Source organism: Cannabis sativa, chromosome 6 (genome assembly GCF_029168945.1).
Source record: "Cannabis sativa cultivar Pink pepper isolate KNU-18-1 chromosome 6, ASM2916894v1, whole genome shotgun sequence".
NCBI classification, from domain to species: Eukaryota; Viridiplantae; Streptophyta; class Magnoliopsida; order Rosales; family Cannabaceae; genus Cannabis; species Cannabis sativa.
In genome coordinates, this window is record NC_083606.1 from 7162213 (window position 1) to 7179122 (window position 16910).

Genomic DNA, 16910 nt, shown 5'->3' on the forward strand with positions numbered 1-16910 from the left:
AATAAACAAAATAATAACATTCACATATATTTATTATATCGGTCTATATATGTGTGACATGTTTATTTTTTAGTGATTTTTAAAAAATAATAATATTTATAAAAAATTATTTATCTATTTCTTTGTTTATTGTATCATGTTTATATTTTCTAATTAAATAATATTTAGAGTTTATAAAGTATGTTTGTTTATTTATTTTTTGATGTAAGAATTATATTTCAATGGAAAATTCATTCACTAACTCATTAGAAAATAATCAATATATAGAAATAATAGAAAGAAAATATATTTATTTTATTATAAATTGGCTATGTCTGTTTTTATGTTTACAATTATAATAACATACTAATAATATAAAATACTTTGTATGTATATATATATATATTTATTTTGTTTTCTATTTATTAAACAAAATAATAATATTCACATATGTTTATTATGTCACTCTACGTGTATCATGTTTATTTTTAGTAATTTTAACCATTGATTTATATTTATATATATATATATTAATGTTTATAATTTTGATATTGTATTTTATTTAAAAAAAAGCTTAATTCATACTAAAATATAAATATTTATTCTTTAATAAATAAATATTCAACTTGTTTATTTTATAAAACTGTTTATTATTTATTTAATTAATTTTACGAAATTTTTTATTTTGAATTTTATTAAAAATATTTTATTATTAATAATTTTTAAAACATTAATATAATAAATATAAGGATAAGATATTACAAAATAATATTACAAACATTAATTACATTAATCTATTTATGATAATTAAATATCGCACCATAGCTAGCTATAACAAATTAATTTTGAAATGATATGAAAACTTAAAATTCTAATTTACATTTACTATTGTATACCTTCACTATAGAAACTCAATCATGAATAAACATCTAGATATCGCACTTGGAAAAGACTACGTACGAAATATAGCATTTTTTTAAAAAAATATATTTTCAGTAATTCATTTTTTTTTTTCTAAAATGAACGACCTAATTCATTTTTTAAAATATTTTTTCCTAGGAGTCAACTCTTTGACTACATTTTAAAAGTCAGTGTAAAATCTAATGTATTTTAGCAATTTGAAAATGAACATTTATATGGATGCATGACATAGCAATAAATATAATTGAAAGAAATGAAATGAAATGAAATGAAAGGGTGTGTACCTTATTTTCAGTGAACGTATGGTCTTCACCCTCTACGACTTCTCTACTCCTCCAACTCTTCATCATCTTTACTTTTGGGCAGTCTGTTATATTCAATCTCTCCAAGGCCATTGGATGATGATTTATAAGGTGAAGCTCCTCCATCACACTTCCTCCTTCTTTTATCACTAAAATCCCTTCCATATTATGACACCCACATACCACCAGTTTTCTAAGTTGAACCAATCTTCTTTCCATAGCACAAGGAAAAACATACTTTAACTTGCCACAATAATCAACATTTAAATCTTTTAAATTCTGCATGTAAGATACTTCTTCAAGTTCATCTGCCCAAATCATCTCTACAGAATCAAGTGAACTCAATTCTAATTTCTCCAACATAGGAAATGATATCTACAAAAGAGAAAAAATATATAATTGTGTGAAATTTTTGCATATATATTCAGCAAACAATATTATATTTTAAATTAAGTAGAGGATATATACCCTGAAGTATTGAAAAAAAAAATCAATATCAAACTTTACTCTTATATAAAGATTTATATAAAGATATTATATAAAGATTTATTTATGTTTAGTGATGATTCGTTTCCCTTTCAAATTATTAACAACAATCATGCATCATAAAAAACTTAAAAAGAATATATATTTATTTTGTCACTTATATTAATTAGGTTTCTAAAACATATTGTGTTATTGACCACTTTTGAAACAAGGTATGCATCTCATCAGACACATATTGAAACTAAATAAAATGTAAAGCGTACCTTTTGATTGAAGAAAGGTTGTAATTTAGCTTCTTCAAATTCATTCCTACAACTTCTCTTCATTAATCCTTCACATTCCACTGCCAAATGCTTTCCGCCACTGAACCTTTTGAGGTTTTCAAGACCATCAAGCTCAAGGTACTGTAGTTTAGGGAAGGAAATGGTGTCATTGGAACTACCTTCTTCTTCTCCACCTTCTTTTATCACTACAATCTCTTCCATATTCTTACACTCACCCACTGCTAGATTTGTAAGTTGAATGAAACTTCTTGCCACAGCAGAAGAAAACAGATACTTTAACTTATGACATCTAGAAATAGTTAAATCTTTTAAATTCTGCATGTATGATACTTCTTGAGGTTGATCTGCCCAAATCATCTCTACAGAATCAAGTCCCCACAATTGTAATTCCTCCAAAATAGGAAATGATACCACCTGCAAAATATGAAGGAAAAAGATAAAAATAAATAATTTGTCAAATTCAACCAACTATATGTTTGAAAATAAAATTTTATTTATGGATTACTCTTTAATTAAGAATATGAAAAGGATAGAGAAAAAAACAACACTTTTAAACTCTAATTAATTTTATTTCCATTTTGAGAAAAAAAAAATTGAAGTTTGTTTAAAAATATTTAGCATGTAAAATGAGAATGTTAGGAACATTACATATAAGTAAAACAAAATCAATAAATAATGCAGTCAAACATTAGTTCTGTATTATATAATTAATAAGGTATGTATGTATCTTAATATCTACTTGGGTGGGAGTGGAGAGTAAATGCAAAATTATGTAATACACAAAGTATGACATTTTTAAAGAAACTTTGATCAATATGGTATTTTTTTTTTTGTCAAAGAAAATGATTTTTTTTTTTTCACAATAATTTTTGAGAATTTATTTGGAAGAAAGTATTAAATACAAAACAGCCAAGTATCCTTCTTTATTTATTAATTTATTTAACCCACAGCTACATACAGTATAATAAATTATATATAATAATAAATATATCTTGAAATCACATGAAAACTTAACATCCTAATTTATTTACTAACATTATAAATATGTTGGAGGAGGTTTTAATAGTTACATTAAACATGTAACCATTATGGTTATGTTTTTTTTTTAGCCACTAAATTATTATTGAATGATTGTGATTAATTTGGAAATTAAATAAAAAACAAATAATAATTAACTTATAACTGTTATAAATATTATTAATTATGTGGATGTCCAAATCTTTTATTTATTACCATTAATTGTAATCAACATTCATCTTTTTCTTAGTTTCCCTTTTTCTTAGTTTCTTAATATCTCACTCTTGTATTTGTATAAATAGGGGTTCACCCCATTGGAATAAACAACTCAGAAATTCTCATTCACTTTCTCTTTTGCTCTTCATCTTCTTCTTCTTTCTTCTCATCTACTTTATATTATATTATATTATTTTATAATACGTTATCAGCACGAGTCTCTGCCCAAGCTTCAAGCATGAGTCTCTGCCTAAGACCCAATGTAAGTATTTTGTTAAAATTCTTGAATTGTTTCAAAGTCACGATACATTAAATATATATTTATATATATACTTATCTGACTGAAACAATTTCAAGAATCATTTGTTTTCTTTTTTCTTTTTATCTATATATATCTATATATATTATATATGTATGTATATGTTTTTATATATTTATTATTGATTCATATATATATACATATTATGTTCTTATCATTCATAATATTTACAATATATGTTTGCCTATGATATGATAAAGAAAATCTATATAAATTATACATATATCCTGAAGATTATGTATCCTCAATAAAATATTGCATATATCTTAAAGATTATGCATCATCGATAAAATATTGCATATATCCTGAAGATTATGCATCATCGATAAAATATTGCATATATCCTGATGATTATGCGTCCTCAATAAAATCTTGCATATATCCTGAAGATTATGCAAACGTAATATTCATTATATAGTTTATGGATATATAATGAAAGAGATGAATACATATTTATATATATGTTCTTGTATTCTTTGAGGACAATGAAAAGTAATTTAATATCCATATAGATTTTGACAAACATTTCCTCAAGTAAATGTTTTATATTTGTCAAAAAAAAAATATATGATTGTATTTATGTGAATACAACTAAAGAATCATTAAAAATGATTATTATTGATGCAATTTTATAGTGGGTTTTGAATACCTAAAAAGAATATTAAGAAAATTGCATTGAAACATCAAAGTATAAGAATAACAGTGAGCATGACTAATGTTATTTAAATACATGAGACATGTATTTATTGTTCATCATTCCCTGCAGAAAATGATACGAATTGAAGTCAACTACTTTTAAAGATTGTTTGTATTAGTCATGTTATTATACACTGTTATTACTTGCAATGTTGAAAATTATTGCATGTGACATATATTAAAGATCAAATTTTGCATACATCTTGGAGATTATGCAAAAATTGTATTCATATATTTTTTGAAATATTGTTAAAGAAATTGCTGAGTAATTTCTTTTTATATATGAACAAGTAATAAATTTTTAAGAAATTAATAATAATGTTCTACTTGTTCAACGTCGTTCCCCGAAGTGAATGTAATGATTTTAAATAATCAATGGCATTGTTTGCTACTCAAATATTTCCATAAGAAATTGGAAACAACCAAAAAATGAGATACCACACACAATCAAAGTGCATGAAATCTATATATCATGTGTGGAATTGAATAATAGTGGTCGCGTACCTGTAGTACGGACACACTTATAATCAAGATAAAAGTATACTTGATTATTTAATAGAATGTGAATTGTACAAACTTATTGTACATTTAGAATATTTAAATATCATTACCTAAAGAGAATGAATAGACATGAAATTCTATTTCAAAGAATATAGATTTCACATATATTGGTAATGCCAGAAGTAAATTAATATATACATATTTTATTATTTCTTGAAATCAATAGTTTCAAACTATTGTTGGCACAGGATATGTATATATATAGTTACTATATAATTCAGTTTGCATATTCCCAAAAGTGGATATATAATTTACTAATATTTGTTAGTGATCCAATATAATCAAAGTGATAAAGAATCACAAAATGATTATTTGAAAAGCTTCCTGAAGAAGTCTTACATACAATTGCTACTTGGAGTACTAGTAAAATATATTTGTATGTACCTAGATGTATAACTTTTATCTAGTTATGAAAGTAATAAGAAATAGCTTATTGTATGTACTGGTTGTACATTTAAATATATAATATATCAAGTCATGATAATTAGACTAATGAATAGTCTATTAATAAATTAGACGACTTGTTAAAAAGATACCAGGAAAAATAAATGATATATTATGGTTATATCTATTTAACCATTACAATAACATGATGAAATTGTCATGTATCTTTTAAATTATAGACATCATTGAATTGATGATAGTGATTCCTGAAGAAATATAAAGCTTGATAAACATAATAGTGACTCCTGAAGAGTGTATATGTTTTGGAGAATAATATAATTATATTATTCGTGTATATAAAAATGAAACTTGTAATGATTATGTTGTAGTGATTTTACATTACCTTATGAAAGTTTCATTGAAATACAAATTATAGTGAACCTGAAGTTCATGAATTGAATTATTTTGACATGATCAATCATATGCAATAAATTGTCAAAGGATTTGACTAAATTTTGTTGAAGAACCAGAAGATTCTTCTCATTATTAATTTATAAGGCTCAAAAGAAGAATAGGCATATATTTGCACATAAAAAATATTTAAATTATATTTCTTTAACAATCTTGAGCCATTGTTAGATTTTTATTGCATAGTTTCTTATCGATGTGATAAGATTTTATGATCATGCATTTACAAAATGTGTAAATTTATGTATTTCTTATTATACACGTGTGACTCATTCTTAGAAATGAATTAAGTTCATAAGTATTGAACTTGAACCTGAAGTTTATTGAACTTGAAGTTCAATGTCATATAGTATATATGGGTTTAAATAAATATTGATTCATTGTGATATATTGAAATCCCTACAAGTGTATTAATATTATTAGATATCACAATTTTTAAAAATTCTCTCGATCAGGGGGAGAGAAGCAGTTGGGATCGATGATAATTTTTGAAAAATGATCCTTGCACAAAGTATATAAGAACGATATAGTTCAAAATGATATATACCAACTGCAAATCAATATTATTCAAAGTTGAGTTAGAATGAGTTGAAAACGCCTGAAGCGTAAATGAACAAATTGTTAGTAAATGTTCATTTGATTTGCCCTGAAGTTGTTAAATCTAGAGGTACTCATGGAGATACCTTAATGTTATAAAGTATTGATGATTTAAAAATGATAACCGTGATGTAAACGATACTCTAGAAGAGACTCCCAAAAGAAATTAGACATAACACATTTGATCATAATTGAATCCGTGAAGTGATTCTATATAGCTACCTATAAATTAAAGAGATCTCTATAAGTTATGTCAATATGGGAGGAAATTATCATATAATTTTTGTCGACAATAAATATTGAATGTGTGCATATGCAATAAACTAACATGAGATAGCAAGGATCATGGTATTAGATTTGTCGAGAATCATCGACATATATTTTGTTTTTGGCCAAAATATTATGACGCAATCCAGGTAAATTTACTCACATAAAGTGAAGTAAGACCTGTAGGGTGTGCAAATAAATATTTCTAATGAGAAATTTGAATATATGTATTTGTACATAATGAATTGTTGTACAAAGTTTGCATAGACATGAGATTGATTGAAGTAAGGCTTAAATATTGAGAAAATATAATCATGATTTGATTATAGCCTGAAATATATTTTATGAGGATTTATAAGCGTCACATAAATGTTGCAACAAAAGATTATTTATTTGGAGCTCCTAATATAGTGAGAATTTGAAATAAGCCTTATCTAAAAATTCTAGAAGAATTTTATACATGTCTTAAGTGATATAAATTCTAAGTCGCGCGCACTATATGACAAAGATCTTTGTATGAAATAAAGACATGTAAGTAAATTATTGTTTGAAAAATACGTATGGTTGTCTATGCAGTATAAATACGTAAATTATATGTTGTAATAGACTCTTGAAGAGTTTTTGATTAATTGCAAAACAAACTTTTATTTCTTTTGTATATCGAGAAATATTAAATGTATAAAGTTTGTTCATTAGTATTGAAGTCCTGAAGTACTTCATATGTATCAAGAATTATAGATATATGATCATTTCATATGGAAATTAAGATCATACAACAAGATGGAACAAATATATGGTTTTGGAGTACCATCATTGTCACAAATGAAAATTTATATTATCATTAATGTGTTATGTTCATATCTACTTGAAATGTTAAATTTTAGTATGAACAAGATTGTATATACACATGAATGATACAATTAGTTGGATAAAGACTAATGTTCCACGAACCCCTCATCTATAATTTAGAAGTCCATACATACTCTGTAAGAGTTATAGAAAATATATGATCAAAGATTATATATGGTGATATTTTAAAAGATAACAATAATCTTTTGAAATCTATTATCACCAAAAGAATTATGGATCATATGTGCATGAGGGAGAGACATATTTATGTTGCACTCTTTTCCCCTTAGTTCAGGTTTTGTCCCACTGCGGTTTTCCTGGCAAGGTTTTTTAACGAGGCAACTTGCAAATAGTTATGAATATGATATATATATTGTACTTTTTTTTCCTTAGCTCAGATTTTGTCCCACTGGATTTTTCTGGCAAGGTTTTTAACGAGGCAACTATAAATCATATTAACATACTTGCATTTTATGAAGCAAGTAGAAAATGTGTGTGAGTGAGATCATTGACATAGTATATTCGGGAAACATATGGATTGCACTCAATAAAGAAGTATCAACCTAAGCAATTCTCTATGGATAATATTGCTTGCATCGCTCAACTAAAAGGATGGTACATTGAAGGAGATAGAGTTAGAACACATTTCACGAAATTCTTCTTTATACGCTTCAAGAAAATACATATTGGTGTTCAACATATTTAATCAAGTGTCAATCTTGTAAACTTATTCACAAAGTTATTACCAACATCAACATTTGAGAAGACGGCAGATAAGATCGAAATTCGTCGATTAGAAGATCTCCACAAATGCTTAAATGAGGGGGAGTTAGTTTACACTATACTCTTTTTCCTTTGATCAAGTTTTCAGCAAGATTTTTAATAAGGCAGTTATTATGGACATCCAAGGGGGAGTATTATAAATATTATTAATTATGTGGATGTCCAAATCTTTTATTTATTACCATTAATTGTAATCAACATTCATCTTTTTCTTAGTTTCCCTTTTTCTTAGTTTCTTAATATCTCACTCTTGTATTTGTATAAATAGGGGTTCACCCCATTGGAATAAACAACTCAGAAATTCTCATTCAATTTCTCTTTCTCTCTTCATCTTCTTCTTCTTCCTTCTCATCTACTTTATATTATATTATATTATTTTATAATAATAACCTAATAGTCACTTAATAATTTATTTTCTTATAAAACTTTAATGAAGATTAATTATATTATAAAATTAAATTAATTATAATTATTAATTAATTTTTCATAATTTATTATTAAAAAAGAATCTTTTAACAATTTTTTTGCCCTTAAATTATTAAAAATTTTATAGCAAAACTCTTTATAATTTAAAATTATACACATATAATTTCATAATTAAAATTTTATTATACCTTTAACTTTAATTTAAAATTATAACACTTAATTATTTAGTTTTTTATTTAAATATTTTAAAGTAAAAATTAAAGGAGCTTTTTCATTTTTACACTTCAAAACAGTTTTTTTTGTATTTTTTACAGAATTAGACATAGAAACTCCTATTGCAACTAGCGCTGCAACCTAAATTGCAACAAAAAATCGTACAGAAACCCCTACTGCAACTAGCGCTGCAACCACTTTAAAAACCCAAACCGTAAATTTGAAAAAAAAAGTTAAAAAAAATAGTATATGGGGTAATTCCCCAAAATTAAAATAGGTTGAATGTATTTTTCAAAAAAAAAAAAAAAGAGGCTAAACTCCTCCATTTTTTTATAAGGAGACATTTACTCAAAAAACTAAACCAGTGTCAAAAAATAAAATCAAGCTCTCCCAAAAAATGAAACAATCACAAACTCAAATAGAAAAACGCACACTTAGTTTTTCTAGTTGTAAAAAAATAATTTAATATCATTTAAAAATAATTAATTATTTAAAAATTTATTATACATAAAGAAAATTCTAATCTGTGTAAAAAGAAATCTAATTTTTGTAAAAATAAAAATAAAATTTCATTGTAAATATTATAATTAAATGGTTTAACTGTTAAAATAATTATAGTAGGGATTTATATCACTACAAGAAACTGGGTCTCTAACGAGGACATCTATACCGAGGACTTGTCATCGTTATTGGTATTTTCGCACTAGCGGGAAACATTCGCGATTTTTTTTGGTGTTAAGTTTCTGTACCGAGGACATGTCCTCGATATTAGTTTTACCGAGGACATTTTTATTTCCTATTATTTTGTAGCTGCTTTGTCTTCTCCAAACTTACATAACCTGAAATCGCCATTTCAGACCAGAAAACCCTCGCCAGAAAATCCAAAATTGGAGATCGTCCACCTCCCTCCCCGACGTTTTCTTCTTTATAAATATTAATTGCTAAAAGAAGTCTTGTTAAATATTTATTAATTCTAAAAAAAGAATTTTTACCTATTGGTAACTTGCTATTACAGGTTAAAAAAATGTAACCGTTACAAAATAAAAATGTAACCATTGAATAGTCACACTAAATGGATAATATATAAAATCAACCAAAAACAAAGGAATAAAGACAAATCAAAGCATTCTAAAATATAATTTTATTTCAGTGTGAACATTTGTTTTTTCCTAAAATTATCAGAAAATATAATTAAGCTGAGAATACAAAGATGTTGTTTAGGTTAGCATTTTACATTCATGACAAAGATCATTTAGAGAGAGATTTAGAAACTCAGAAGTGAAGGTGTACTCGGGTGTGGTTTTGCTGGAAAATAGTTTGACGAGAATAGTTGACTAATCAAGTAAAGGTTTCGAATTTTGATCAATTTTAAGTTAAGTTGTTCAATTGGACATTGACTCTCTTTGAGTTAGATTCTATAAGCTTTTTTTAACTTTCATAAATATTAAGAAAGTCCTTACAGGGGTTGTATTGGATTAAAAATAAAAGTCATTTTTTTTTTTTAATTTAGAAGTCATTTTGAGTGAAGCGAAATATTTTAGCAAATAAATTGACTTTTGAAAAAACTATTTATAAAATTATAATAATAAATTACATAATTTTTAATTTACTAAGATTTTTTTTTTAATAATATTCGAACACTTGGAAAAAAGTTTGAAAATAGACATTTATATAATAATTATCAATTAGGGGTTTGGTTTTCTGATATATTTTCAGTTTATCCAGATTTGTTTGCATCTTCCTTTTGTTTTGGTGGAGAGTAATTCAGAGATTGTAATCAAGAACCTAAAAGGAGATAACCCTATTTGGGGGATTGAGAACTATGTGTGCCCTGCAAACTCCTCTCTGCTTTTATGACTAATTGTAATTTTTCTTCTATAGCTAGAAACTGTAACTTCGCGGCCCATAATGTGGCCAAATGGGCGTTTGCCAACAATGTCACGGGCATCATAGACATATCTACTATAACTGTTAATATCTTTTGTAATGACCATGAGGTCTAACTTCAATTTTATTTATAAACGCATTTTTCAAAAAAAAAAAAAATTTAACATTGACTCTGTTTGAATTGGATTCTATAAGCTTTTTTTAACTTTCATAAATATTAAGAAAGTCCTTTTAGGGGTGTATTGAATTAAAAATAAAAGTAATTATTTTTTTTATTTAAAAGTCATTTTGAGAGAAGAGAAATATTTCTAGCAAATAAATTGACTTTTGAAAAAACTATTTATAAAATTATAATAATAATTTACATAATTTTTAATTTACTTACATTTTTTTTTTAATAATATTCCAACACTTGGAAAGAAGTTTGAAAATAGACATTTATATAATAATTATCTAAAGAGTTTAAATTAGGGGTGTTTATCCAATCTATTTTGCACTATTTTTTTCATAGTGCATCCGATCGGCACTAAGTGCGGATTTCATATCTTGAATCCAATCTAATCCGCATAATAACTCAAATTCAATCTACAAAAGTGCGGATTGGATCAAATATTTTAAATCGGTTATTTTTTAATATTGAATTATTTAATAATAATTATGAAAAAATAACTTTTTTTTTTCATATTACTAACAACAAAATAAATCAAATTATTATATTGTATTCTTATGTCTCCAACAACAAATTAAAATTAAAAAAAAAACAAATTAAAAGGAAGAAGAACAAAAGTATATGTATAACTAAATATTTAATTTTATTTTGGATTATATTTGTTTAAAGATAAAAATAAAATATACATTTGATCTATTAAATTTTTAAATATATTTGTATCATATGTATTAGATGTTTTTTAAAGTACAATTTTTTAATTAAAATATTTATTGTATATATAATTCATAAAATTATATATAAATATCTGCAGATTAGATTAGATCGATTACTTTTACATATGAATTAACATCTGATCCGCACAAGTGTAGATATATGCACTTTGCGGAATGGAATAAATTTGATCATGTGGATTGGATTCATGAATTAGGCATTCTATGAACACTGCTAGTTTAATTAATTTTCTTTTCTGAAAAATAAGTTTATACATTTAGCTATTGATTTTTTTTTTTTTTTTTTTTTTGGCTAAAATGAATTACAAACAATAACTCTAGGCAAATAAAAAAAAAAGGCTAAACATAGAAAATGCTATCTTGGAGAAGAGATAAAAAAAAATATCAAATACTAGTAGAAATATGGCTTAATTAATTTTTTTTTTAAAAAAAAAACATTCACGTTATTATGAATTTAGTCAATGCACTAATCTTAATTTTACTTATGATGATATTATATTCTTATACTTCTTTTTTAGCAATTTGGGATTCAATATTTTAAAATTTAAAAATAGTTTACATGTACTAGAGTAACTAAACCACTCCGCTTGTACTGCTAAAAATTAAACAATTTTTTTGTTGACATTAATGAAAATAAGAATGAAAACGAAAATATATATAATGAAATAAAATTTATTAATTATATAAATTGACAAAAAAATAATTAAATTTTTTTTAATATGTAATTTTTTTTATAGATTTAATCACACTAAATAAAATTTATTTGATTATCAAAACTCTATCATGGAGTTATAGCTTAGTAGGTTCTTGGTTCAATATGGAATTTTGGAGTGCATTTTTTTTGCCATTTTAAAAAGAATAGTCATTTTAACAAAATAGTAAAAAAAAAAAATTCTAATGTTTCAAAATGCAACTACACAAAAGACTGGAATGAAATTAAAATTATTTCCATTCCATTATTCCAACTAAACATACATGTTCTCAATGTCATCTCCAACCAAATATTTGTGAAGTAAAAAATTAAATGGTGAAAGTGTATTTCCTTCCAAATAATTGTTTAGAATTTATTAAATTGTATTGTAAGAGCATCTAATTGGTAATGTATTGTTAAAATATAACTCAATTTTCCAAAAGTTTGTTTTAATAATTATGTGCCAAATTTAGTACGAAGTAAAAATTGTGTCAAATTTTACACAATAAAATAAAGCACATGATTCAAAATTACATCACAATAAATATTTTACTTTTATATAATTTGTATTGTGTTATAATTATGTAGTTGTAATAATAAATAATTGACTATTTATAGTAATAAAATTAATAATAACATTATTATTTATATGCTGAAGGGTAATCAAATATAAAATTTTGTATTACGTTATGTAATTTAGTCTTTTTAATTATTACTAAATATAGCACAATTTTATATTTTTCACTTGAGATGGTTAAAGACTCTATGACAATTTTTATTTATTTGGTTATTTATAATTCTTGTATTATGATGTTTTTAATGTTTAACGTTATTATTTGTTTTACTTAATCAATTATAGTTTATATGTATAATAAATGTTTAGAATAACATTGTATCATAAATATATCAATTAAATTTATATGTGCTTGTGCATAATTATAAAGGGTAATTTATTTATTTATTAAAAAAAGTAATTTTATTTATACAAAAAGTGATAATATTTTAGGGTTATTTGCTGCGGCAAAATCCATTTGATAATATTTAAAAGGTGGTGATTAGGGGTAATTATTGGATGACATCCAATATTTTTATGCCTATCCAGATCCGATTCAATTATATATTGGATGTTAGATTTTACCATCTGATCCGATCCAATTAATTTCGGTTATCCAATCGATCCAACATCCATTGGATGTTGAATTAGATCGGTTCTATCCAATGAATGTATCTCATATACATTTATTGGTTTAATTTAGGTTTATCTAATATTTAGACTTAGTATTTTTTATATCGGATCGGATTCATCTAATATTTTAGATCCAATATGTATTGGATTGGACTGGATCCATCCAATCAAAGAAAAAAGAGTAAATTTTAATGTTGAATTTCATATATACATATAGATTTTACGTATAACAATCTAAAATCTAATTACTCATTCAAACTAAATAAAAATATTAATTAGTTCGATTGGATGTTGGATGTATTAGATTTTTGGACACCTCATCCACCATCCGATCCGATCCAATTGGATATTTAAAAATAACATCCAATCCGATCCGATCATAATTGGATATCAAATGTTTGGCGGTCAGTTATAATTGGATCTATTGGTTCTCATTGGATTGGATCGATTTATGCACACCCCTAGTGGCGATAGTCCTTTTGGTCACGAGTTTGTTGGAGCAGTGCCCTTTGACTGTTAGCTGCTAGTTAAGGCCGTTAAATGCTTGTTAGGAGACATATGCCGACATATTATTAGGTCATGTGCTAAATAAGTTTAATTTTTTTTAAAAAATAAAAATAAAATTTCTTAATTTAACTTAATAGGAAAATATGTTAAAATTCTTAAAAAAATTAAATATTTAACTAATAAAAATAACATTTTTTTGAGCACTTCTTCTTCATCTTTGTCTCAAGATAAATAAAATTACAAACCTCGATCAAAATCTTAAAAACTAACAGTCATTCACACAAAGCTAAACTAACACAAAAAATATTGATGTTCTTCAAAACCTAGATTTTCAAAGTAATTAATGGGAATAATTATATAAACCACTATTTTTGTAAATTTTTTATATTTTTTACGTTCAAAGATTTTTTTTACATTTTTAGAGTGTTCTATAAAAATAATAAGAAAGCTACATAAAAGTAACAAGAAAATAATATCTAAACAACATCAAAATAATAATAAAAAAAAACATACAAATAACAAAAAACCAACAACAAATAAATAAGAGAACAACATAAAAATATATCAAAATATCATATTTTCTATAAATAAAATTATAAAAACTGTAGAATATTTAAACTTCCGTCGAACCATAAATTTGTAATTTTTTGATTTTTTTGAGTATTTGTGAAATATTCCTTAATTGATGACTTGCATCACAAAGATAGTCATAGTCCAGACCTACCACCTTATTATTATTATTATTATTATTATTATTATTATTATTATTATTATTATTATTATTATTATTATTATTATTATTATTTCAAAAGACCACGTTATAGTTGAAGCAAAAGATATACTATCTCTATTGTCCTAAATATAGTACAAAAAAGGCTTTTTGAGGAAGCCTTGTTTGAAAACATTGATTCAAGTGTACATCTTATAAAAATACTCTTTGAATTATGTAAGATATTAGTAATATAAAAAATTTATTTTAAGTGACATCAATATAGAAGTTTCAATGTTTTACAATTCAACTTTATGATGAAGAGGAGCATTGCCATGTAGCTTTTTTAATAGGTATATGACATTTTTTTAAAAAAAAAAACTCTTACTTTAGTGTATAATTTGTGCAGAAAACAGAATTTTTGTTTTAACAAATATTCAATATTATTCATGGCATGGCCATACATAAATTTTTTGATGACTAATTCATTTTCCATAAAACTTTACCCAATTCTTGCGCCAACTTTTATCACTTGACTAGTTCCTCATTAGATAGGTTTCTAAAACACATTACAATACAAAAGTACTTGATCTACTGTAAGAGTTATTATTATAAGCTTATCAATGTATTTTAGTATTATATTATCGTTTGTAAGTAATTTTTTGCTATTATCTTTTGCAATAAATCATAAACTTTTTTTTTTCTGCTCTTATGTTTTGCACTTTTCTCTTTCGGATGAGTAGTGTTTGCATAATTATTGTCGATGCGACCACATTTGAAATAGGACATGCATCAAAAACAAATTGAAAATAAAATGTAAAGTGTACCTTTTCATTGAACAAACGCTCTTCTGCTGCTTCAATTTCATTGCTGCAACTTTTGTGGAATGTCTTCAGTTTTGGGCATTTCTTTATTTTCAATCTCTTCAAGGATGGACATTTGATTGCCAAACGCTTTCCACCACTGAAAGTTTTGACGTTTGAAAGAGAAGAAAGATTGACCTCCTCTAGTTTAGGGAAACAAATAGTCTCCATGGAACTTCCTTCTTCATTTCCTGCTTCTTTTATGACTATAATCTCTTGCATATTCTCACACTCTTCTACCTTTAGAGTTTTAAGTTGAGCCAAACTTCTCGCCACAATAGAAGAAAAAAGATATTTTAACTTGTGACACTTCTCAACATGTAAATCTTTTAAATTCTGCATGTATGAAACTTCTTGGACTTGATCTTGCCAAATCATCTCTACACAATCAAGCGAACTCAAACGTAATTGCTCCAAAATAGGAAATGCTACCACCTACAAAATAAAAGTCTAATCAACTTCATAAAAAGGGAAAAAAATAAAGATAAATTAGGTAATTAGTTCCTAGTAGTACAAGTTGATTTTATGTATATCAGTATATGTTGGTATATTGTTTTAGTTTATTTTAGGAATGTAATAGGTAGATGTCTAATTTATTTTGAATTAGTAGTATTTTTTTAATATCATATTGCAATACATTAATTTCTAATTGAGTATATTTTTTAATGTATTGAGTTGATTTATAAGTAATTTTTAGTTGTTTTTAAACTTAGTTGTTCTTTTGAGATTGTTTTTGTATTTTTTTGAAGTTTCATAGGTGAATGTCTAGTACTCTTTATTGGGTTTTTTTTTCTTTTAGTTTATTTTGGATTAATACAATTTGAAGTGAATGACTTGTTGCTTTTGCATTATTATATTTTTGTTTCTTATTAATACAATTAGAGTTAAATGTCTCGTTGCCTTTTTGATTTGTTATTTTTTGAATTGGAATAACACAAATTTGATGTCTTATTGTTTTTATTTTGCTTTATGTTATTATTTTGTTGTTTCGTAGTTTATTCCTTAAGAGTACAATTTGGGTATATGTTGTTTTTTTATGGGTAGATACAATTTTGGTCTTGTGTATTGCCAAAATTATTAATTGAACATTCTATTTTGTTAAAAAATAAATTAAATTTTATATTTTTCAAAATAATATTATGAATTCAATTTTTCATCAATTTTTCTCTTTTGATATAACCAACCTAAAGCCAAGTCTTAATACAAACAAATCAAAAAATATAAACATTTTGGTCATAACACCTTTAGGCTTTAGGTAAGGTATTATCAAGTTTTATTTTAATAAAAAAATTAACTCAACGTATTATATTGTACAATTTTAAAAAATACAAAGTTTAAATTATTATTTAACAAAACAAATGGTTGAATTTATAACTTTTACAAAATAAATGATCTAAAA

The 16910-nt window shown here is 24.8% G+C and overlaps 1 protein-coding gene across 5 annotated transcripts in view; it reads right to left on the reverse strand.

Moving 5' to 3' along the window:
- Positions 1-16910, reverse strand: part of LOC115695813 (probable disease resistance protein At4g27220) — a 105484-nt gene that overhangs the window by 77369 nt on the left and 11205 nt on the right. For 4 of the 5 annotated variants that reach the window (XM_061116974.1, XM_061116977.1, XM_061116976.1 and 1 more), the window contains exons 6-8: positions 15476-15946; positions 1952-2386; positions 1185-1577 (exon numbers count right to left, since the gene is read on the reverse strand). In XM_061116974.1, coding sequence (XP_060972957.1) covers positions 1185-1577; positions 1952-2386; positions 15476-15946 — 1299 coding nt within the window. The remainder of the gene's footprint in view (positions 1-1184; positions 1578-1951; positions 2387-15475; positions 15947-16910) is intronic. The other variant, XM_061116975.1, reaches the window with a different exon arrangement.